This window comes from Anolis sagrei, chromosome 2 (genome assembly GCF_037176765.1).
Source record: "Anolis sagrei isolate rAnoSag1 chromosome 2, rAnoSag1.mat, whole genome shotgun sequence".
In the NCBI taxonomy this organism is placed as follows: Eukaryota; Metazoa; Chordata; class Lepidosauria; order Squamata; family Dactyloidae; genus Anolis; species Anolis sagrei.
The window spans coordinates 4553781-4578986 of NC_090022.1; the positions used below are offsets into that span (position 1 = coordinate 4553781).

The 25206-nt window shown below is 46.4% G+C and overlaps 1 protein-coding gene across 2 annotated transcripts in view; it reads right to left on the reverse strand.

The window, feature by feature from the left end:
* Positions 1–24201, reverse strand: part of LOC132766319 (deleted in malignant brain tumors 1 protein-like) — a 41844-nt gene extending 17643 nt beyond the window's left edge. The window contains exons 1-2 of one of the 2 annotated variants that reach the window (XM_067465046.1): positions 24042–24201; positions 19133–19450 (exon numbers count right to left, since the gene is read on the reverse strand). In XM_067465046.1, the coding sequence (XP_067321147.1) occupies positions 19133–19394 (262 nt within the window). In that variant the 5' untranslated portion in view covers positions 19395–19450; positions 24042–24201. The remainder of the gene's footprint in view (positions 1–19132; positions 19451–24041) is intronic. The other variant, XM_067465047.1, reaches the window with a different exon arrangement.
* Between the last annotated feature and the right edge of the window lie 1005 nt (positions 24202–25206).

A 25206-nucleotide genomic window follows, 5' to 3' on the forward strand; every position in this document is an offset into this window, starting at 1 on the left:
AAATGGTTGCTACACAGGAACACACACAATGGGTGAATGTCCATTGCTTAAGCCATACAAAAGAAGCACATGGATCAAAGACAGGTTGTAGCGGAATTCCCCCATTTTCATTTTCATGCGCCTCCTGTAAGTGGACACACTCCCGAATTGGCATTTTTGTACTGCGTACAAAAATACGAATTTTTTTGACCTATTAAGGGCATTGGGGAGGCTTCCCCAGGCTCCCCCTTACCCTCAATGTTAGGGCTAGAGAGGTAGAAAATCTCTGCATGGAGGACACATCTACCATTTTTAGCCCACCAAGTTTTATAATGTTTGGATCATCCCTCGAAATAAAATGTCCTTAAAAAAATTCCCTTTCCTCCCCACTGGCCCCACCCCCTAACTTCTCCAGGAGTAGCAGCAGGAGGGAGGCAGGCACCTCGGGCACCATTCCTTCCTGCCAAATGTCAGAGATGCACCACACCACATAGCCAGCCCCACTTTTTTACTTTCTTCTTTACTAATAAAAAAAAACCCAGTAAGCAACTTCTTCCAAAACTTTTGCAGCAGCAGCAAGCAAACATTGTCCCCTTTAAAAAACACTGATCCACTTGGGGGGGGGGGGGGGGGGCGTTTTTCAAAATATATTGTGGGAAATGTAGCCATGATCAGGAGGAAACCATATTTTGGAGCATATTATTAGCAGTTCAGAACATGATCATCAGCATAATTGATTCAGAGAGGTGCAGCAACAGGGCATGAAAAGACTCCTAGGGTGGCTGCGGTCTAGAATCTGGTCCCAAATCCATCCCAAGTATGAAAATTGGAAATCGCTAGACTGCTAACTTCTGGATGGCTGTGGAGCAGGGGCAGAGTGGGTGAATAGGTCACTCTGCCCTTTCTATTTATTTATTAATTTACTTCACTTGTATACCGCTCTTCTCAGCCCTAGGGCGACTCAGAGCGGTTAACAACAAACAATTCAGTATACACAACAGCAGATCATTGGACATTTAAAAACAGTAACATAGCAATTAATTAGACAGCAAACATCAATACATCAATATAACAGATCCATCACGTCTCATCAATGAAATCAGAATCCAGTTTCATTATCCATTATTCCGTGTTCCAATAGTCAATTACACTCAATTACACTGCTTGGTTGAATGCCTGTTCGAAGAGCCAGGTCTTCACTCTCCTCCAGAATGCCAATAGGGAGGGGGCCGATCTGATGTCTGTAGGAAGGGCGTTCCACAGCCGAGGGGCCACCACTGAGAAGGCCCTGTCTCTCGTCCCCACCAGGCGTACTTGTGAAGCCGGTGGGACCAAGAGCAGGGCCTCCACCGACTATCTTAATGTCCTAACTGGTTCATAGGAGGAGATGCGTTCGGACAGGTAGGTCGGGTCAGAACCGTTTAGGGCTTTAAAGGCTAAAGCCAGCACTTTGAATTGTGCCCGGTAGCAAATTGGCAGCCAGTGGAGCTGGCGCAACAGAGGAGTAGTATGCTCCCTGAGTGCCGCTCCTGTTAGCATTCTGGCTGCCGAACATTGGACCATTTGAAGCTTCTGAGCAGTCTTCAGAGGCAACCCCACGTAGAGAGCGTTGCAGTAGTCTATACGGGATGTAACCAGCACGTGGAATACCGTGGCCAAGTCAGACTTCCCAAGGTACGGGCACAGGTGGCGCACAAGTTTTAGCTGTGCGAATGCTCCCCTGGTCACCGCTGAAACCTGGGGTTCCAGGCTCAACGATGAGTCCAAGATCACACCCAAGCTGCAAACCTGCGTCTTCAGGGGGAGTATAACCCCGTCCAACACAGGCTGTAACCCTATGCCCTGTTCGTCCTTGCGACTGACCAGGAGTACCTCTGTCTTGTCTGGATTCAATTTCAATTTGTTCGCCCTCATCCAGACCGTTACAGCGGCCAAGCACCGGTTCAGGACCTGAACAGCCTCCTTAGTAGCAGGTGGAAAGGAGTGACAGAGTTGGACATCATCCGCGTACAGATGACATTGTACCCTGAAACTCCAGATGATCTCTCCCAGCGGCTTCATGTAGATGTTAAACAACATGGGAGACAATATTGAGCCCCGAGGAACCCCACAAGACAATGGTTGTGGGGTTGAACAGGTGTCTCCCAGTAACACCTTCTGAGAGCAACCCTCTAGGAAGGACCGGAGCCACTGCAAAACAGTGCCTCCAAGGCGTCCCAGAAGGATACCATGGTCGACGGTATCGAAGGCCGCTGAGAGGTCCAGCAGAACCAACAGAGACATACTCCCCCTGTCTAGCTCCCGGCGTAGATCATCCACTAAGGCGACCAAGACTGTTTCGGTTCCATGTCCTGGCCTAAAGGCAGACTGCGCCAGATCCAGATAATCCATGTCTTCCAAGAATACCTGGAGTTGTGAAGCCATCACACATTCCAGGACTCTGCCCAAAAAGGGGAGATTGGAAACTGGCCGATAGTTGTTGAATTGAGTGGGGTCCAGTGATGGTTTTTTCAACAGTGATTTTATAATAGCTTGTTTTAAGCTCACTGGAATGTTGCCTTCCCGAAGGGAGGCATTAACCACCACCGTTACCCACTCGGCCAATCCCCCTCTGGCTTCCTTCAAAAGCCAGGATGGGCAGGGGTCTAGGATGCATGTGGTAGGCCTCATTCCTCCAAGTATCTTGTCCACATCCTCGGGTTTCACCAATTGAAATGAATCCATCAAAACCGGACAAGCAGATGCACCAGCTACATCCTCAGAGACTGCCGTTAATATGGTATCCAGACCAGAACGGATCAAAGCAACTTTGCGAAGAACTAAGCAAAGGCTTCACTGCGAGCTGTCGAGTTGTGAGGGCTCCCATCCTGAGTGGGGGGATTTAAAAGGCCTCTGACAACTCGAAACAGTTCAGCCGGACGGTTCTTCGCAGACGCAATAGTGGCCGCGAAGAAGGATTTCTTTGTGGCCTTTTTTGGCATGGCATAAGCCACTCTCTCGGATCTGAACGTCACACGCTCTATAGTTCCCTCTTCCTTCTCTTCCTCGCTGCCAACTCCTCATTGAACCAAGGAGCTGGTTTAGCTCGGCTACTTGAGAGGGGACATTCTGGAGCAATCGTGTCTATTGCCCTAGTCATCTCCCCATTCCAGAGAGTGACCAGGGCATCAACAGGATCACCTTAGAAAGGATCACCTTTCCAAGCCTATTAGCTCTCCAAGCAATGGCAAAGAAGCTGGTGGCCTTTGGCAGGCAGGTGGCCAACTTCCTCCTCCACAGAGGGCCACTCACTCAACTTCTCCAAAGAAGGAAAGGAGTAAGGGGGAGCCCTCCGGGACAGCCGGTGGTCTGAGACTATCATCACAATTCCTTCATGAAATTAAACTTAGAATTTTCAAGACTGCTAAAAACAGGTACGTAGCCACCCACCCCAGAACAAGCCAATCAGTCCCCCAAAGAAGGAACAGGGAAGAGATGACCCTCAGAATTGCCCAGAAATAGAATTGGTGGCCTCTGGAGGTGTACCGTGCTCTTAACAAGCCAAACTTGCCAAGGAAGCGTGATCCCAATCTATTATGCATTTTCCATATTGCAAGGTATTTAGCTCACTTGTTCCCAGAGACGCCTGGGAGGTTAAAAGTAGAATAAAAAGGAAGATAAATAATAATTATTATAAAAGACCCCAGGATGGCTGGGTGTCAGGGGCAGGGTGGGGCCCAGTCCACTCCACCCTGCAAAGAGCTGGCCAATCTGTCTTCTCCTAGGAAGGGTGGAAGAGACATTGAAGAAGAAGAGGAGGGAAGAAGAGGAGAGGGATTGAAGACAGGAGAAAAACAAGTGATGGAAAGCAGAAAGAATATACATCTGTTGAAGATTAAATAAGATATAAGACAAAAGCAGAGAGACAGACAAAAGAACAATTAAAAGAAAGAGAAGAAAGAAATAGATGACAAGAAAGAAATCCATTGGAGATAAGGAGATTAAAGAAACAAAGATCAACAAAAGTAAAAAAAGAAATAAGTTAAAAAGAATGGAAAAAGGACCTAAAAGAAGACTGAAGATAGAGAGATAAGATAAGACAAACAGGATTAGAAATATTTCAAGATCAAATATTAATGATGTGCTGGCACAACAGTGCTAGGAGATTTGAACCTCTTTTTTCTTGCACTGCTAGTTTGTATGAATTTATTTAAGCCATGCATTTTGCAATCAGGTAGCTTCCCCAGGTTGCAGCCATAGGGCCAGCAACCTGGCAATCATCGTTAGAGTCTTTAGACCTGCCCCTTTCCTCAGGGTTTTGGAGGCAAAGGAGGTCTTTTGTTCAGTCTCACTGTTTGGAGCCTAACAGCAGGATGTGTGGGTTGCTCTATCCCACCTGCCCAAAGGCTTCACTACTCACAGCTCTGCTGGAGGAGTAAAGAAATAGTCCCACAGCTTCTGCTGGGGGAATACAGCCAGCCTTTGCTGGGGCAACAGGACAGTTCCTACAGCCTTTGTGGAGTAAAACTAAAGGACGCCTTTCAGCTTGGCAGATCTACAGAAACCTTGTCTGGTAAGGGACCACTCGGGCTATCCATAAAGTAGCTTGGAGCCGGGAGTACCATGCCAGCAAGGTAAAGAAAGATTGCCCAAGGAGGGGTCATAAGATTTCCCTAAGGAAGAGAGGAGCAGTTTACCACCAGTTGCCTGCCCTTGATGGCAGATTGAGGAAGCTACCGGTTTTCCAAGGTTATAAAGCGTTTAATTCATTTGTTTGAAGATTTAAGCCCAAATAAAGAACTTTGTTGAACTTATTTTGAGCCTCAATAGAACTTTGTGTTGGGAAATCTAAGAGGCCCTTCAGCTGAGGTATCCCGGCGTCCCGTTGGGCATACAGAAGGCACATCCTGTAAACAGACATTATTTCAGGCCCAGCGTTCGACAGCACAAATGATAAAAAGAGAACTATCGGAAGACATAGGGGATATGAAGAAGGAAATAACTTCCTTGCAAAACAATATGCGAGAACTCAGACAAGATAAGATGAAACAGGAAAAAGATCCAAGAGGAAATACAAGCAAAAATTCAGAATATGGAAACAAATAGCATCAAACTAGAACTGAAACAGGAGGCACTAGAACAGTGGTTCTCAACCTTTCTAAGGCTGCGACCCCTAAATACAGCTTCTCATGTTGTGGTGACCCCCAACTATAAAATTATTTTTGTTGTTATTTATAATTGTGATTTTACTAGTGTTATTAATAGTAATGTAAATTGAACATATTTAAAATATAGTGATTAATCACAAAAACAATGTGTTTGGGGAATATGGACAACGCATGATGGGATTTGCAGTACCCTCAACCGATTCAGCTCAGACTTCCACAGACTACTGAGACCCCCACAAATTACAGACCTGGAACAAACTTGGCATGCGGAACTCCCATGACCAACAGAAAATATTGGAGTGCTTTATGGAAAGTAGACCCTGACATTTGAGAGTTGCAGTTGCTTGGATTTATAGTTCACCTGGCAACAAAGAGCATTGCGAACCTCACCAACAATTGAATGGAACCAAACTTGACACGCAGAACTCCCATGACCAACAGAAATCACTAGAAGGGTTTGGCTGGCATTGATCTTGAGTTTTGGAGTTGTAGTTCACCTACATCCAGAGGGCACTGTGGACTCAATTAAGCATGGATCTGGACCAAACTTGGCACGAATACTCAATATGCCCAAATGTGAACACTGGTGGAGTTTGGGGGGGGGGGGGGGGAATAGACCTTGACATTTGGGAGTTGTTGCTGCTGGGATTTATAGTTCACCTACAATCAAAGATCATTCTGAACCCCACCAATAGAATTGGGCCAAACTTCCCACAGAGAATCCCCATGACCAACAGAAAGTACTGTGTTTTCTGATGGTCTTTGGTGACCCCTCTGACACCTCCTTTGCAATACCCTCAGGTTGAGAAATGCTGTCCTAGGGGTCAAATGCAATCCCCAGCCATACACAGTTGTCCAGACTTGCTTTCAATGGAAGATAATTGGCTCCTTCAGAGGTTTTATGATGCTGGGTTGCTGTGAGTTTTCTGGGCTGTATGGCCATGTTCCAGAAGCATTTTCTCCTGACGTTTCACCCATATCTATGGCAGGCATCTTCAGAGGTAAATGGTTTGAAATGTAGTTCCCATCAGCCTCAGGTTATGCTGCCAACAGCAAGGGATTGTGGGAGTCAAAGTTTCAAATATCCAGGGAACATCTGGTTGGGGGAAAGGATATTTATTTATTTATTTATTATTTACTTTACTTATATACCACTGTTCTGAGCCCGAAGGCGACTCACATCGGATACCTGCCTTGAATCTCTCTTTTCCAGTTTGCACTATTCCACACATGGGTTTTTACAACCCTGCAAACTGGGGAGTAGAAATGTTGGCCGAGCTGGCAGCTTCCCTTGGTATTTTTCTATTGCCTGCCTTTAAATCCATATTGGAAACAGATGAGTGGGAGGGGAGGAGGGGAAATGGGGCAGGGGGATGAGGGGAAGGGAGTGCTGGAAAGTGGGGGGTGCAATTAGATATTTCTAAGGGACTCCCAATGAAGATGGACACTGATTTAAAGGAGATGCAGTTCACCTACATCTGGAGAGCACTGTAAACCCAAACAACTATAGATCTGGGTGAAATTTGGCACAAATACCTGATATGTAGAGCAGGCTTCCACTTGGAGAGTGGACTGCCCTTCTTCCTCCTCTTCCTCTCCGTTCTCTTCCAGAGGCGCCTTCAAATGGAGAGAAGGAGGAGGAAGAGCCCAGAGGAGGAGGAGAAGAGCAAGCCCAGGCTCATAGAGAAGGCCTCCGCTTGTACTTGATGCCTAGAAGGAAGGTGAAAAGGGCACAGCGTTGGACAGCAGCAGAGACGTCTGCCCTTCTCCTCCTCCTCTGGGCTCCTCCTCCTCCTTCTCTCCATTTGGAGGCACCTCTGGAAGAGAACGGAGAGGAAGAAGAACCCAGAGGAGAAGGAGGAGGGCAGGCCTTGCTGCTGTTGCCCCATGCTCCTCCTGCTGTATTTCGAGGCTTCCAGGAAAGCGAAAGCCTGCTCCAAGAAGCCTCTGCTTATGCTGGAATCCTCAAAGAATGGCAAGAGGAGCTCGGCATGGGGCAGCAGCATGCCCTTTGCCTTCTCTGTGCTCTCCCCCCTACTCCTTTCTTCCAACAGCACCTCCAAATCAGGGTCCAGGCCTTGAGGCGGGAGGGTGGCCTCCTCTCCTTTTTCTTCCTCCTCCTCACCTCCCCCTAATTTGGCTCCACCCCTTCTGCCTCTCTGGAATGGATGTTTGGCCCCCGGGAGCATTGCAGCAGGGTGCACCCCAATGACTGCAGAAGCATTTCTGGTGGAGTCAGGGAAAGCCTCCCCACCGAACCGGGCTCAGGCCATGCTGCGGTGTTCCCAGGGCCCAGCAGCCACTCTGATCTGGTGGAGGGGGCGGGGCCAAATGAGGCAGTGGCATGGCCCCTCGGAAATGGCCATGCGACCCCCCCTGGCGGTCACAACCCCCAGGTTGAGAACCACTGCACTAGAACAAAGAGAATTAGAATATCATTTACATCTCAGAAATATACAAGAATCAAAAGGAGATTTAAAGAAGAAAGTGACCTATTTGATGTCAGAACTACTCCAATACACACAAGAAGATACAGAAAAAGAAATCGATTGAGTGTACCAAATATCTACAAACTACACACAAAGAAACAAAGTTGTGAGAGAAGTCATAAAACAATTCACAAGAAACAGAATAAGAGATGAGTTTCTAAGACAAAACAAAGATCAGGAGAGAAGGACAAGCAAGAGAAGTGGATAAGAATAGAGAATGAAGCAAATGGAATCTTTACTAGGGCTGGGCAACCACGGAAAAATTTGTTTCTAAAATCGATTTGTTTTTGGGGGTTTTTTGCGTTTCGATTTTTAAAAGAATTCCGAAATTTTTATTTTAAAAAGTTCGATATTTACGAAATTTCGTAAATTACAAAACAATACAAAACAATAACGAAACAATTTCAAAAAAATAACGAATCGATTCGTTAATGGCGGACGCGACCGCGCAATACGCTAAAAAACCTCCAAATGGGACAGGGGGAACTTCTGAAGCTTCCCTCTCCCTCTGTTGTTGACTGTTGGTGTGATATTTATAATTTTTTCACTGATTAAACAAACAACAACTATAAAACTTGCCCCAGACATGCGGAAATAATAACGAAATGATGTCAAAACAATAACGAAACGAATACAAAACGAATTCGAAACAATTACGAAACGAATTGAAAAATTCGTTTTGTTTTTTAGTTGCTCCTGAATGGTTCGTTATTGCTTCATTATAAAAAAATAACGAATTTTTAACGAATTACGAAATTACGAAACAAAACCGCCCAGCCCTAATCTTTACACATAATTTAAAAGGGAATAAAAAAACCATTAGGCCCAAGGAAAATAGCATTAAAAATATGGGGGAAATGGAAAGAGAAATGGATGCCATATTTATCAAAGGAAGCCCCGATAGGTAGTTTAAGAAATGAGGAGGACGAGAGCATAATAAAAAATTGAAACAGATGGAATATAGTAAAATTAAAGATTTATATAATGAAAAAAATGAATTAATGGAATGGAAACAATTGGAAACATTAGGGGGTGGGATAAATTGGTTAACACTAAGAGGAATTTGGGAACAAATTAAAAAGAAAGAAAGTAGTAAGGGAGAAAATATAATAGACAAGATATTAGAAGAGAGATTTTGAAGTAAAAAGGGACTTAATAAAATATATGGAAGAATGATAGAAGATAAGGAATCTATGTATAAAATAATGGAAAACAAGTGGGAAAAGGTAGGGGGCCTAGAAAGAGAAAAAATAGAAAAGAATCAATGGTTTAAATAAAATAAAAATAGAAAAATACAAGGAATTAGAACTGAAAATAATAACGAAATGGTATAGAACACCACTTCAGCTGGCACATATGATTCAGGGATTAAATCCCAAATGTTGGCATTGAGGAAGTCGGGAGGCATGGTATTTACATCTATGGTGGGAGTGTGAAGAGATACAAAAATTCTGGAGTCAAATTCTTAACCAGATAGAATTATACACTAAAATAAAATTTGATATAAATATGCAAATTTTGTTAATAGGAATATATGGTGGTAGAAGAGTTAAGGACCAAGATCAAGAATGAATGATGATGATGTTTAGAGCAACACATGCAGTAATAGCTTGGGGTTGGAAAGAAAAAAAGAAATGGACACTTGAAAAATGGTATGAATATGTGTGGGACCAAATACAACTGGATATTATAGACATCATAAGCAAAAAGACTTGGTCAGACAAGCAGAAGAAAACTAAAGAAATTTGGACTCTATTTAAAAGATGGTTACAGGTCATTAAACCAGATGATGAAAGCTGGAAGAAAAAACTGGATAGAATCGAAAGAAGGCTCATGTAATAGGAAAAAACAGGATTACATTGTCAACAGGGAAGAGGGAGGGGTGGGTGCGGGGAGGGAGAAGGAAATGAAAAAGGACAAAATGCATGGTAATTATGGTTATGTGTAATTGTTTTATAAGAATAATATAAACATTAAAAAAAAACAAAAGTTCCATAAAATAATTAAGAAGGAAATGGAGGAGCTATTAGGGATAAATACAGAATGGAACAAGACTCAATTTTTCATTCAGAAAATGAAAGGCAAAGGGGGATTTAAAGAATAGGGAAAATACTTGTATTTTGAGTGCTGAATTTTAAAGATTGTATGTATCTATCTATGTGTGTGTGTGTGTGTGTATCACAAAGAAAATAAAAGAGGCAATAGAAGAGCAAGAATTTGATAAGTTATTAATCTTTGGAGATTTCAATGAAGTACTAAACCCGCGAATGGTTAAGAATAAGGAAACCAAGAATATCAGAAGAAAAGGAGAAATGTCGGGATCTTTGTCTCAAAATTTGTTAAAACTAAAAGAGTTCCACCTACAAGATGCACGGAGAATGCACCATCCTGGAGAACGAGATTACACATTCTACTCTGAATCAGAGTACATCAGAGTTGGTCCTGCATAGACATGATATGGACTACAAATCCATTGACAACCAAAATTATTAGGACAGAAATCTTCCCCGGATCAAATGCGGACCATTGTCCAATAGAAATGACTTTAAATGAAACAAGAAAGACAGGGAAATGGAGTTGTAGGCCAAAACACCTGGAGACCCACAGGTTGAGAACCATTGACTTAGATGAAGGGTTAGAAGGCATGATCATCAAGTTTGCAAACAACACCAAATTGGGAGGGATACCCCAGAAGACAGGAGGAGAATTCAAAATGATCTTAACAGATTAGAGGGATGAATGGCCAAAACTAACAAAATGTACTTCAATAGTGAGAAATGCAAGAGACTCCACTTAGGCAACTGATTAAGCCTACTGCACTTTAATAACAAATTATACCATCCTGTATGTTGATACAACTGCTCGCCGCACTTTAAGAACTTTGGGTAAATTCTGTTGACAGTGTGTTAACATCTACCATCCATGTTGTTACCCATCCCCTGGTACCTGTTAATTTTTCTGCTAACTGACTGTGATAGAGACAGGGAGTGGAGTGGACCAGAGAGACATCAAATAACTAATAGGGAACCATGGGTTGAGGTTATGGATGTTGCATGCGTCATGGAGGAGGGAGGGTGTTCCGTCGGCCGAGGGGCCCCCATAGAAGTTGTGGTGGGGAAGGGGAGATACGGGAAAGGGAGACCTTTAATTCGGCCTAGGGATCGTGCAACAACATTAGTAATTCCAAACCGGTCTCCTGATGTGGTAAATTGGTGTAACCAAGATGGCGGTCCTTCCGGGTTGAAGGTGGTGCTGTTGAACGCCAGGTCTGTCAATGGGAAAACAACATTCATCCAGGATTTAATCCTGGATGAACGGGCAGACCTGGCGTGCATCACGGAGACCTGGCTGGACGAAGCTGGAGGCGTGAATTTGACCCAGCTTTGCCCTCCAGGCTTCTCCGTGCAGCACTAGCCGAGATCCAGAGGGCGGGGAGGCGGGGTTGCAGTGGTCTATAGAGATTCCATCCCTCTGACCGGGGCCCCATCTCGCAGTCAACAAATTTTGAATGCGTCCACCTGAGAGTGGGTGACCGGGACAGGATAGGGATTCTGTTAGTGTACCGTCCACCTCGCTGCACTACAGTCTCCCTACCTGAGCTAGCGGGGGTGGTCTTGGACCTGGCATTAGAGTCCCATCGGCTGCTTGTGCTGGGGGACTTCAATGTCCATGCCGAGACCACCCTGTCGGGAGCGGCTCAGGACTTCATGTCTGCCATGGCAACCATGGGGCTGTCCCAACGAGTATCTGGCCCCACTCACAGTGCAGGACACACATTGGATCTGGTTTTCTGTCAGGGATGGGAGGAAGATGGCGGTGTTGAGGAGTTGTCCATCTCTCCGTTGCCATGGACCGACCACCACCTGGTCAGATTTAGACTTACTGCACCCCCCAACCTCTGCAGAGGTGGAGGACCCATTAAGTTGGTCCGCCCCAAGAGGCTTATGGATCCTGATGGATTCCTGACGGCTCTTGGGGAGTTTCCCGCCATCTCGGTAGGTGATCCTGTCGATGCCCTGGTCGCTCTCTGGAATGGGGAGATGGCTAGGGCAATAAACACGATCGCTCCTGAACGTCCCCTCTCAAGTAGCTGAGCTAAACCTGCCCCTTGGTTTACTGAGGAGCTGGCAGCGATGAAGCGAAGGAAGAGGGAACTAGAGAGCGTGTGGCGTTCGGATCCGAGCGAGCCAAATCGAACACGGTTTGTGTCCTTTTTAAGGACATATGCCACGGCAATAAAAGCCGCAAAGAAGACTTTTGCATCTGCAAAGAACCGTCCGGCTGAACTGTTCTGAGTTGTCAGAGGCCTGTTGAAACCCACCACTCAGGATGGGAGCCCTGATGACTTGGCAGCTCGCTGTGAAGCCTTTGCTCAGTTCTTTGCCGACAAAGTTGCTTTGATCCGCTCTGGTATGGATACCATATTAACGGCAGTCTCTGAGGATGTAACACGAGCATCTGCTTGTCCAGTTTTGATGGATTCATTTCAATTGGTGAAACCCGAGGATGTGGACAAGGTGCTTGGAGGAAAGAGGGCAACCACATGCATCCTAGACCCCTGCCCATCCTGGCTTCTAAAGGAGGCCAGAGGGGGATTGGCTGAGTGGGTGAAGGTGGTGGTTAATGCCTCCCTTCGGGAAGGCATAATTCCAGCCAGCTTAAAACAAGCTGTGATAAAACCGCTGTTGAAAAAAAACCATCACTGGACCCCACTCAATTCGTGAACTATCGGCCTGATTATCTGGATCCGGCACAGTCTGGCTTTAGGCCGGGGCATGGTACCGAGACAGCCTTGGTCGCCTTAGTGGATGATCTGCGCCGGGAGCTCGACAGGGGGAGTGTGTCCCTGTTGGTGCTGCTGGACCTCTCAGCGGCCTTCGATACCGTCGACCACGGTATCCTTCTGAGACGCCTCGCGGGGATGGGTCTTGGAGGCACAGTCTTGCAGTGGCTCCAGTCCTTCCTGGAGGACCGGTCTCAGAAGGTGTTACTGGGAGACACCTGTTCAACCCCACAACCTTTGTCTTGTGGGGTTCCTCAGGGTTCAATACTGTCTCCCATGTTGTTTAACATCTACATGAAGCCGCTGGGGGAGATCATCCGGAGTTTCGGAGTGCGATGTCATCTGTACGCGGATGATGTCCAACTCTGTCACTCCTTTCCACCTGCTACTAAGGAGGCTGTCCAGGTCCTGAACCGGTGCTTGGCCGCTGTGACGGTCTGGATGAGGGCGAACAAATTGAAACTGAATCCAGACAAGACAGAGGTACTCCTGGTCAGTCGAAAGGCCGAACAGGGTATAGGGTTACATCCTGTGTTGGATGGGGTCACACTCCCCCTGAAGACGCAGGTTCGCAGTCTGGGTGTGATCCTGGACTCATCGCTGAGCCTGGAACCCCAGGTCTCGGCGGTGACCAGGGGCGCATTTGCACAGCTTAGGCTCGTGCGCCAGCTGCGCCCGTACCTTGGGAAGTCTGACTTGGCCACGGTAGTCCATGCTCTTGTTACATCCCGCCTAGACTACTGCAACGCTCTCTACGTGGGGTTGCCTTTGAAGACGGCTCGGAAGCTTCAGCTAGTCCAACGCGCGGCAGCTATGATACTAACAGGAGCGGAGCGCAGGGAGCACACAACTCCTCTGCTGCACCAGCTCCACTGGCTGCCGATCTGCTACCGGGCTCAATTCAAAGTGCTGGCGTTGGCCTTTAAAGCCCTAAACGGTTTGGGCCCAAGCTACCTATCCGAACGTATCTCTGCCTATGAACCCACCAGGACTCTAAGATCTTCTGGGGAGGCCCTGCTCTCGATCCCGCCTGCATCACAAGCACGGCTGGCGGGGACGAGGGACAGGGCCTTCTCTGTGGTGGCCCCTCGGCTGTGGAATGCCCTTTCCATGGACATAAGATCAGCTCCGACGTTAATGGTGTTTCGGAAAAAGCTAAAAACCTGGTTGTTCGAACAGGCATTCAGATAAACGGTGCAATGAATATGATGAATATAGGAACGGAATTATAGACGACGAATTGGATCATGATTTTAGTTACGAGACGTTGTTGTGTTGTTGTTGATGTGCCATTATTGTATGTTGTGCTTTCATGGTTTTAAATCATTCTGCTATTTTGTTATGATTGTTTTTGCTATGCTGTGAACCGCGTTGAGTCGCCTACGGGCTGAGAAACTGCGGTATACAAGCAAAGTAAATAAATAAATAAATAAATAAATAAAATAGGCAGAAAAAATGAAATGCAAAGATACAGAATGGGGGACGAGGTCTGCCTCGAAATGAAGATCTTGGAGTCCTCGTGGACAACAAGTTAAACATGAGCCAGCAGTGTCATGCGGCACCAAAAAAAAAGCCGACAGGATTTTGGCCTGCATCAATAGGAACATAGTGTCTAGATCCAGGGAAGTCATGCTACCCCTCTGTTCAGCCTTGGTTAGACCACACCTGGAATATTGTGTCCAATTCTGGGCACCACAATTCAAGAGAGATATTGACAAGTTGGAATGTGTTCGGAGGAGGGCGACTAAAATGATCAAGGGTCTGGAGAACAAGCCCAATGAGGAGCGGCATAAGGAGCTGTGCATGTTTAGCCTTCAGAAGAGAAGACTGAGAGGAGACATGATGGCCATGTATAAATATGAGAGAGGAAGTCATAGAGAGGAGGGAGGGAACTTGTTTTCTGCTGCCCTGGAGACTAGGATGCAATGGAGCAATGGGTTCAAACTACAGGAAAGGAGATTCCATCTGAACATTAGGAAGAACTTCCTTTGAGAGTTGTTCGGCAGTCGAACTCTCTGCCCAAGAGTGTGGTGGAGGCTCCTTCTTTGGAGGCTTTTAACGCAGTGCAAATCTTTGCACTTTAAGAACTACAATTGCACTTTAAGAACCAGCTCATTGGAGCAACCGGAACATCGATTACCCTGCACCGCTGCTATCCATGTGGTCCCCCGCCCCTCTTTGTGTACTGTCTCTGTTGCTCTTGTGTAGCGGAGGGGGTAGAGGAGGAGGTGGGTTGGAACCTGCGAATGAAGGTGTGGTGGAGAGGAGGGAGGAGGGAGGGAGGAGATGCTGGCAAGAACCTAAAAACTTAACCACGAGCGCAGTAGAACATAATCGCTTGACTCTGGATTGCGGCATGGAGGGGGGGAGGTGTTCCACTAGCCGAGGGGCCCCCATAGAGGTCGTGGTGGGAAGGAGGAGATGCGGGAGAAGGAGACCACGAATTCGGCCTAATTCGGACCGTTTATCCAAATTAATAGTTCCCAATCGGTCTCCTAAGGTAAATTGGTGTAACCAGGTGAGCGGGCCCTCTGGCTTGAAGGTGGTGTTGTTGAACGCCAGATCTGTCAACGGAAAAACGACCTGGATCCAGGACTTAATCCTGGAGGAGCGGGCAGATCTGGCGTGCATCACGGAGACCTGGCTGGATGAAGCGGGGGGCGTAAACCTCTCCCAGCTTTGTCCTCCAGGTTTCTCCGTGCAACACCAACCAAGAGCCGGAGGACGGGGAGGCGGTGTCGCAGTGGTCTATAGAGATTCCATCCATCTGACCAGGAGCCCTATCCCGCAGACCACAAATTTTGAATGCGTCCACCTGAGGGTGGGTGACCGGGACAGAATAGGGATTCTGTTAGTGTACCGTCCACCTCGCTGCACTACAGTCTCCCTACCTGAGCTAGCGGGGGTGGTCTCGAGCCTGGCGGTGGAGTCCCAACGGCTTCTTGTGCTGGGGGACTTCAACATCCATGCCGAGGCAACCCTCACAGGTGCGGCTCAGGACTTCATGTCCGCCATGGCAACCATGGGGCTGTCCCAACAAATAACTGGCCCCACCCACTGTGCTGGACACACATTGGACTTGGTCTTCTGCCAGGGATGGGAGCAGGGTGGCGGTGTGGAGGAGCTGTCCATCTCTCCGTTGCCATGGACTGACCACTTCCTGGTTAGATTTAGGCTCACTGCGCCCCCTAACCTTCGCAAGGGTGGAGGACCCATTAAGATGGTCCGCCCCAGGAGACTAATGGATCCGAATGGTTTCCTGACGGCTCTTGGGGAATTTCCCGCCACCATGGTAGGTGATCGTGTCGAGGCCTTGGTCGCTCTCTGGAATGGGGAGATGACCAGGGCAATTGACACGATCGCTCCGGAACGTCCCCTCTCAAGTAACCGAGCTAAACCAGCCCCTTGGTTCACTGAGGAGCTGGCAGCGATGAAGCGAAGGAAGAGGGTTCTAGAGAGCGTGTGGCGCTCGGACCCAAGCGAGCCAAACCGAACACGGTTTGTGTCCTTTTTAAGGGCATATGCCGCGGCAATAAAAGCCGCAAAGAAAACTTTCTTTGCGGCCACTATTGCGTCTGCAAAAAACCGTCCGGCGGAGTTGTTCCGGATTGTCAGAGGTCTTTTAACTCCCCCTATCTCAGGTGGGAGCCCTGACAACTCCGCAACGCGCTGTGAAGCATTTGCTCGGTTCTTCGCAGACAAAGTCGCTTTGATCCGCGCTGGGCTGGACGCTACATTAAATGCAGTCTCTGTGGATGTGACACAAGCACCTGCTTGTCCGATTTTGTTGGATTCTTTTCAGTTTGTGAAACCCGAGGATGTGGACAAGATACTTGGAGGAATGAGACCCACCACGTCCATCCTAGACCCCTGCCCATCCTGGCTTCTGAAGGAGGCCAGAGGGGGATTGGCCGAGTGGGTAACGGTGGTGGTTAATGCCTCCCTTCGGGAAGGCAAGATTCCAGCGAGCCTAAAACAGGCTGTTATAAAGCCGCTGTTGAAGAAACCATCACTTGACCCCACCAAATTGGACAACTTTCGGCCTGTTTCCAATCTTCCCTTCTTGGGCAAAGTCATGGAAAGCGTGGTGGCCTCACAACTCCAGGTATTCTTGAGAGACACGGATTATCTGGATCCGGCACAGTCTGGTTTCAGACCGGGACATGGTACCGAGACGGTCTTGGTCGCCTTAGTGGATGATCTGCGCCGGGAGCTAGACAGGGGGAGTGTGTCCCTGTTGGTGCTCCTGGACCTCTCAGCGGCTTTCGATACCGTCGACCACGGTATTCTTCTGGGGCGCCTTGCGGAGATGGGTCTCGGGGGCACTGCCCTGCAGTGGCTCCGGTCATTTCTGGAGGGTCGTACCCAGAAGGTGTTATTGGGGGACTCCTGTTCAACGCCACGGCCGTTGACCTGTGGCGTTCCTCAGGGTTCCATCTTGTCCCCCTTGCTGTTTAACATCTACATGAAGCCGCTGGGTGAGATCATCCGGAGTTTCGGGGTGCGGTGTCACCTGTACGCAGATGACGTCCAACTCTGTCACTCCTTCCCACCTGCTACTAAGGAGGCCGTCGAAGTCCTGAACCGGTGCCTGGCCGCTGTAATGGTCTGGATGAGGGCGAACAAACTGAAACTAAATCCAGACAAGACAGAGGTACTCCTGGTCAGTCGCAAGGCCGAGCTGGGTATAGGGTTACAGCCTGTGCTGGACGGGGTCGCACTCCCCTTGAAGGCGCAGGTTCGCAGCTTGGGTGTGACCCTGGACTCATCGCTGAGCCTGGACCCCCAGGTTTCAGCGGTGACCAGGGGAGCATTTGCACAGCTTAGGCTCGTGCGCCAGCTGCGCCCGTATCTTGGGAAGTCTGACTTGGCCACGGTGGTACATGCTTTGGTCACATCCCGCCTCGACTACTGCAACGCTCTCTACGTGGGGCTGCCCTTGAAGACGGCCCGGAAGCTTCAGCTAGTCCAACGCGCGGCAGCCATGTTGTTAACAGGAGCAGGGCGCAGAGAGCGTACAACGCCCCTGCTGTCCCAGCTCCACTGGCTGCCGATTTGCTACCGGGCCCAATTTAAGGTGCTGGTGTTATCCTACAAAGCCCTAAACGGTTCCGGCCCAAAATACCTTGCAGACCGCATCTCGGCCTACGAGCCTACGAGGGCCTTGAGATCATCCGGGGAGGCCCTTCTCTCGGTCCCGCCTGCCTCACAGGCACGTCTGGCGGGGACGAGAGAGCGAGCCTTCTCGGTGGTGGCCCCCCGGTTGTGGAACACCCTCCCTACTGAAATTAGACAGGCGCCCTCCTTGATGGCCTTCCGTAGGAGCCTGAAAACATGGCTCTTCGAGCAGGCCTTCAACTGAGTGTATCATTGGAACGACTCTGGAATGGACTATGACTACGAGATTGACTATGACCCCAGGATTGGACGAAGCGGATTTTTAGCATAAGTATATGTTATGTAGTATTAGTTGTGTATGTATTGTCGCCTTTTTGTACACTGTCTTTCTATGTTGTTGTTCACCGCCACGAGTCGCCCTCAGGGCTGAGAGTGGCGGTCAATAAATGCAAGAAATAAAATAAATAAATAAATAAATTTAAACAGAGAATGGATGGCCATCTGTTGGGGAGGTTTTGATTGTGATTTTCCTTCTTCTTGGCAGAGGGTTGGATTGGATGGCCCACAGTCTCTTCCAACTCAATGCTTCTACGATTCTATGTTTCTTCTATTTTACTTCTATAATTTAATTTATTGTAAATTCTGCTAGGGAGTGACTGCTAGGAGCACACGTTTTGTTTTTGCCCCAAAACTATTTTGTGGGTGGGAAACTTTTCTCAGTTAATCTGAGACTGTATTCGCTGGGCTGACTGGGGAAACAGTCCCCAAAGCTTTAGTAGTTTTCCAAATCCATTATTTGTTTGGGAAACCTAGTTCAACTGAAATACACCAGTTTATTGGGGGAAAAAATCTCTTCTCGGTTATTGCATCTGATATCTGTGCTGTAGTGACTGGGGTAACAATTCCCAAAGCTTTAGTAATTTTCCAAAACCATTATGTGTTTAGGAAATGTAGTTCAATGAAAGTACAACCATTTAAAGGGGAATAAATCTCTTCTCAGTTATTGCTTCTGATACCATTTGTGTGTTGTGGTGACTGCAACAACAATTTTAAAATACTTCAAAAACAGTAGATGTGCAAATCTTTCTGAAACTTGGGGGGGGGGGGAATGATGCTCTGGTTATGTTTTGTAACTGTAGACAAATTCTAGGAGATAGCTCTTATAACTTTTTAAAAAAATGTTGTTTGTAAAAACTTTGAAAAAAAATCAGTGGATGAGTGAAACATCCTGAAACTTGGGGGGGGGGGGGGAGGGTAGCAGTGGTAAATGTGTTCTACAACTACAGCAAATTTCATCCTGATAGCTCTAAAACTGAGGGAGAAAGGAGCCCTGGAATCTTCCCCACTTGCGTAATTATATAACAAAAAAGTAATGATTTTTTTTTCCTGAATTAGTAATGAGTACTGAAACATTTCTTTCACTAATAACACAGGCCTAGTACTCATAGCAGTCAGTGGGTTTGTGATATAATGTATTGCTTATTCATAGCTACAAAGATCTGTCCTGAGGCACTTCACTCTATGCATCTGATGAGATAGAGCTCTTTGCACATTGTCTCTGCTTTTGCCTCTTTTCACTCCATTGTCTGAAGCCATATCCTGGTCTAAAAACTTACCTGTGCATTCTACACCGGCATCCCGTCTGTGGTTGCAGTTATACTCGTGGTGCGGGATTCGGGAACATTCACGCAGGGATGTCTCTTCTCCTGTACAGTTCAATCCTTTCAGCCAAATGGGACCAACTCCTTGGCCATAATGAGATCCTCCGAATGCTTTTGAGGCATTTCCACAGCCCATTTGTCTGCATGCAACTTGAGCATCATGTATGTCCCAGCTGTCATCACACACAGTCCCCCACACTCTGTTATGTTGCAGCATAACATTCCCAGAGCAGGGGTTTGTGATATTAGCCAGCAGGATCTCTGATGGAACCTCTGATGGGAGAAAACAAGATAACGTAATGCACCCATATAGATACAACTATTAAAGGAAGAAAGACGATCAGTCTAATGTTAGAATTTCTGTTTCTTCACAGAGTTTATTCTCAAACGTTTTAGCACATTCTCTCTTTTTCATGGGAAGGAAATCAGGATGAGGGGCATGTGTTCCATGGATGTTTACACTGAGAAATGAAGCCAGGACTCAACCAGTACCTGTGAACATTGACTAAGACATCTGTTTTTGTACCTTCCTACAGAGGGTAAGGGATATGGGTAGATAGATACCACTGAGCCAAAAAAATCTGTATCCCCTGAGGAGAACAAATTCTCAAGTGTATAACTTTGTAAGTACTTAAATGTGTTGTAACTTATGGTATTTAATGGATATGTTCACACAATATTGTTGTAATAACAAGGGTGAAGACTTAACTAATGTCTTTGAGTACATTTCAGTATAAGATGGTCTATATGTATGCAAATTTGTGACCAGCAATCTCCTCCCCCACACAACCTGAATGGCGACCATTTCCTCTGGAGCCCCTCTCCCCCAGGAATTGAATTCAGTGGCTAGTCAGCTCTCTAAAGGAGGGGAGCTAGGTTGTGAGTGAAGGAGATTCCATCTGAACATGAGGAAGAACTTCCTGACTGTGAGAGCTGTTCAGCAGTGGAACTCTCTGCTTCGGAGTGTGGTGAAGGCCCCTTCTTTGGAGGCTTTTAAACAGACGCTGGATGGTCATCTGTCAGGGGTGCTTTGAATGCGATTTTCCTGCTTCTTGGCAGAATGGGGTTAGACTGGGTGGCCCACAAGGTCGCTTCCAACTCTATGATTCTATGGAGTTGTCAGTTCAATTATGCAAAGTTTTACAACAATGAAGAAGTTAGAAAGGAAAAAGGAAAGAGACGGTCTCTTAAGCTTAGTTAATCCTCCAAGGAATGTTTGGGGCTGGGCCGGGCCTGAAGCACAGCTAAGATAACATATGTTTTAAATGACTAGTTATGACTAGTTATGTTTTAAATGTCCTCCTTCCTCTTATTATTAGAGGAAGGGGGACATTTTTTCAATAACACTGTAAGAGCTTTAATGAATCGACTGTTATTGGTGTTTAAACCATTTTCCATGCTCCTTTGTTGGCTTATATTGTCTTTTATATAAATTTCAAATGGTTTTAATTGTATTGATAGTTTAATATTTTTAAATAGGTTTTACACACACACATACACATGAAATGAGGGAGCCACAATGTTAGTGGGGCTTGTTTATTAAACGTATTTCAGGAGTGAATTTCCCTTCTGATGTGTACACTTCTCTCACTTCCTATTGTCTCACCTCCATTCTTAACTATGAGTCATTTGTAACTTGGGTGTTTGTAACTCGGGGACTGCCTGAAGTTCTTTCACTAAAGTATTTTATAACTGTGAAGGCTTGGGGACAAACGGTTCTGTAATAGCTAAGAGAGGGTGAAACTCCCCCAGACTCTGGAGAGATTTCATCGAAATCAAGGTTTGAGGGGGATTCCCAAGGATTGGAGAATCTCCATCAGCCTCCTGGAGAAAGGAGGTTTGAATTTGGGGCCTTAGAGACTCTGGTCTCTCTTTTGGGCCATGAGAATTTCCATCTTTTGCCATCCATGGGGGAAGGAGAGTCAAACCGCAGCCATCAGCCTTGTTATGTAGCTGGCTAATCCCCAGCATTTTTTCTGCCACAGAGTTTTAAATGATTAAGATCAGACTTTGGTTTGTTGGTAAAAGATTTATAGACAGCTGGGTGAGACATCAGCCCATAAAAATCAAGATATCTGAAGTCTATCCATTGGAATACTAACGGAATCACCTCAGAACTCCATAGAGGGGCAAAGAGGGAAGATTCGAAAGTATCTGCCTGGATCTATATACAATCAGGGGAATAATAGCATATATTCAGTAGATGCAATCTGAAATTACAAAATAGAGGAAAAACACAACCAGAAAGCCATCCGCTTTTGAAGATTACAGTGGGTTACAGGAAGAGCTGAGCTAAAGGAACTCGGGGAATTATAAGTTGCTTACCTGTAACTATAGTTTCCTGAGTAGTCACCTGTGAATTCACACATAATGGTATTCCTGCTCCTGCACAGACCAGATTCAGAACCTTCTAGAAAATAAAAAGAGCCATTTTACTCCCCGCCTGGCTTCGCCCACCCCTTGAGTATATAAGGCCCGTGGGCGGGGTCAGCCACCAGTTCTCTTCCGCCAAAAAAACAGCAAGAAGGAGGGGCATGACACTCGAGGGTAGGCCGGGCAGGGATGTGTGAATTCACAGGTGACTACTCAGGAAACTATAGTTACAGGTAAGCAACTTATAATTTCCTGTTGTAGTCAACTGTGAATCGCACATAATGGTAGATTAGCGAGCTCCTAACCTTGGATGGTGGGAGTCATGCCACCGCTGAAAACAGGACTGCTCTACCGAATTCAGCATCTCTCTTGGAGGCAACATCCAAATTGTAACGAGAGACAAACGTGAGAGGAGTAGCCCAAATATCTGCACGGCACACCGCATCCAGAGGAACGCCTCTCATGAACGCTGTTGAAGTAGCCATTGCTCTTGTTGAATGTCCTCGTAATTGCTGAGGAAGATCCTTCCCAGCAAGTCGATAGCACAAACGAATAGTAGAAACAATCCAAGATGAAAACCTCTGAAACGAGACTGGGAGGCCCCTCTCATCCCTTCAGTACTTCAAAAATAATCTGGGAGATTGCCTAAAATCGGCTGTCCTTTGTACATAGAAGGCCAATGCCCTTCCAACATCTAGGAGATGCAATTTCTTTTCTAGTGGGGTTACTGGGTTTTGAAAAAATGAAGGTACCACTAGTTCCTGTGATGTGTGAAAAAGGGTAGACACCTTGGGTAAGAAGGCAACATCTGTACGAAGACCACTTTGTCCTTGTGGAACTTGAGGTAAGGGGGATCAACCCTAAGTGCACAAAGTTCACTGGCTCTCCTGGCCGATGTTATGGCCACCAGAAATGCCACCTTCCAAGTAAGTGAAGGAATGTCAGCTGTGGCCATTGGTTCAAAGGGGTTTTTTGTCAATCCCAACAAGACCACCTCCAAGCTCCAAGAAGGTGTGATGAGAGTGACAGGAGGTCTCATATTTGAAAGCCCTCTAAGGAACGCCTTTACAGTGGGATCAGAAAAACACGGAGGTAACCCTGACTTTCTCCTAAACCAAGAAATGGCCGCAAGATAACATTTGAGGGAAGAGTTAGCTAGGCCTGCCTCTGATAGTGAAACCAAGAAATCCAAAGTTAAAGAGATAGGAGACCTATCGGGTTCTTGTCCCTTTGATCCTGTGTAATCACTGAAATGTGACCACTTATAAAGGTAAGATCGCCTGGTAGACAACCTATGACAGTGGTTCTCAACCTTCGTAATGCCCCGACCCCTTCGTACAGGTTCCCACGTTGTGGTGACCCCCAACCATAATGCTATTTTCGTTGCTACTTCTTTAATTTTGCTACTGTTGTGAATCGTAATATAAATATCTGATATGCAGGATGTATTTTCATTCACTGAACCAAATTTGGCACAAATACCCGAAACGCCCAAATTTGAATACCGGTGGGGTTGGAGGGGATTGATTTTGTCATTTGGGAATGTTGGAATTGCTGGGATTTATAGTTCACCTAAAATCAAAGAGCCTTTTGAACTCCATCAATGATGGAATTGAATCAAATTTGGCACACAGAATTCCCATGGCCAAGAGAAATACTGGGAGAGTCTGGTGGACACTGACCTTGAGTTTTTGGAGTTGTAGTTCACCTATATCCATAGAACACTGTGGACTCAAACAGTGATGGATCTGGATCAAACTTGGCACAGATAATCAATATACCCAAATGTGAACACTGGTAGAGTTTGGAGAAAATAAACCTTGCCATTTGGGAGTTGTAGTTGCTGGGATTCATAGTTCACCCACAATGAAATAGCATTCTGAACCCCACCAATGATAGAATTGGACCAAACTTCCCACGCAGAATACCCATGACAAAGAGAAAATACTGTTTTCTGATGGTCTTTGGTGACCCCTCTGACACCCCCTCGTGACCCCCACAGGGGTCCCAACCCCCATGTTGAGAACCACTGACCTATGAGCTGCCTCAATGATAGTTAGTACAGCGTTGGAAAACTCAGCCATGGGTGCTATCAGACCGGCAGTATTTGCCAGGCTGTTAGTTTCAGAATCTGAACATCCGGGTACAGTACCTGGTCCTGTTGTGACGTCAACAGATCTAACCTGTTTTTGAATCTGATGAACACTCCCCTGGAGAGTTGGAGAAGCAGAGCAAACCATGGTTGGCGCGGCCACCACGGACTCACTACAATGTAATGAGCATTGTCCCTCTGTATTTTCGCCACCATTCTCAAGAGAAGACGACGGGGGGAATGCATACATGGGACGATCACCCCAATTCAGTAGGAATGCATCCCCCAGGCAACCCTCCTCCGGAACCGGGCGTCGCCTTGCACAGAATAGTCTGCATTTTCTGTTGTTCTGAGTTGCAAAGAGATCTACTTCTGGAGTGCCCTGTAAAGATCCCTTACCTTTTTCAGCCTGGATGGCAGGGCCTAGGAGAAGTCTGCCAGCTAGTTTGCAGCTTAGGTGGGCCTGGCAAAAGCAGCAGTAGCCATTTTAAATCAGGGAAGGCACCATTTTAGAGAGGGGGAGTGTCTTAGGCCCGAGTCAGCATGAGAATGGCCAGGATTGGTTTAGGAAAAGGGGCGGAGTTTAGAGAGACTTGGAGGGGAAAAGAGCCTTTTGAGTGAGAAAGAGAGGGAGTTGGAGATTAGAGTAGGGAGAGAAAGGGTGTTTTAGAAGTTTGTGCTTGAGATAGTTTAGGAGAAGGCAGTTTGTCATAGGTTTGCCAGCAAAGTCAGCTGAAGCAAACTGTAACAGCTATGAGGGGAAACATAGCTGGATTGTAATTAGATAGGCCATAGTTTAGGGTAGCTAAGCTACAGAAGTAATCCTGACAGAGATTCAGTTCCTGTTAGGTTTGCTTGTTAAGGAAGAGAAGAAAATCTCTTTATTGTAACAAAGACAGAACCATTACATGTAACCATTACGCATTTCAAGACAAAAGCCAAAATTTCTCTGTAACAACCAAGATATTAAACAGCACTTACTTTCTTGTGTTTTTATCAATAACCTTTCATCGATTATTCAAAATTTTAAAAGCCTGAGTCAAGTGTGCCTTTGTGGCTATAGTTCCTTAAACAGCCTCAACAGTTTTTTTTTAAAAGGAAGAAATAATAAGACAGTGCTTGGTGGTCTTAAAAACACCTTTAATATTTTGGGCAGCTAGAGTGTTCCCTTGCATCACAGATTGGTGGCAGCGATGCGGGATTGATCAATAGCAATATCTTTATATGCCCCACGCTCTGAACAGGCGTATCACCTCCTCCTGATTGAGTGACCAATCGTGATGGGCTAAAGGACTTCTGCTTAAGGCATCCGCTAGGGAGTTCTCTTCCCCCGGAAGGTGAGAGACTATCAGATAGATTCCTCTTTGTATGCACCACTCCCATATTTGAATAGTAAGAGCTAGAAGTTGGTGGGAGTGAGTGCCGCCATGTTTGTTCAAGTAATACATTTATTTATTTATTTATTTGATGCATTTATTAACCGCCATTCTCAGCCCTAGGGCGACTCATGGCGGTGTACAACACATATAAAGGCAATTTACAAAGAAACAATTACAACAACATA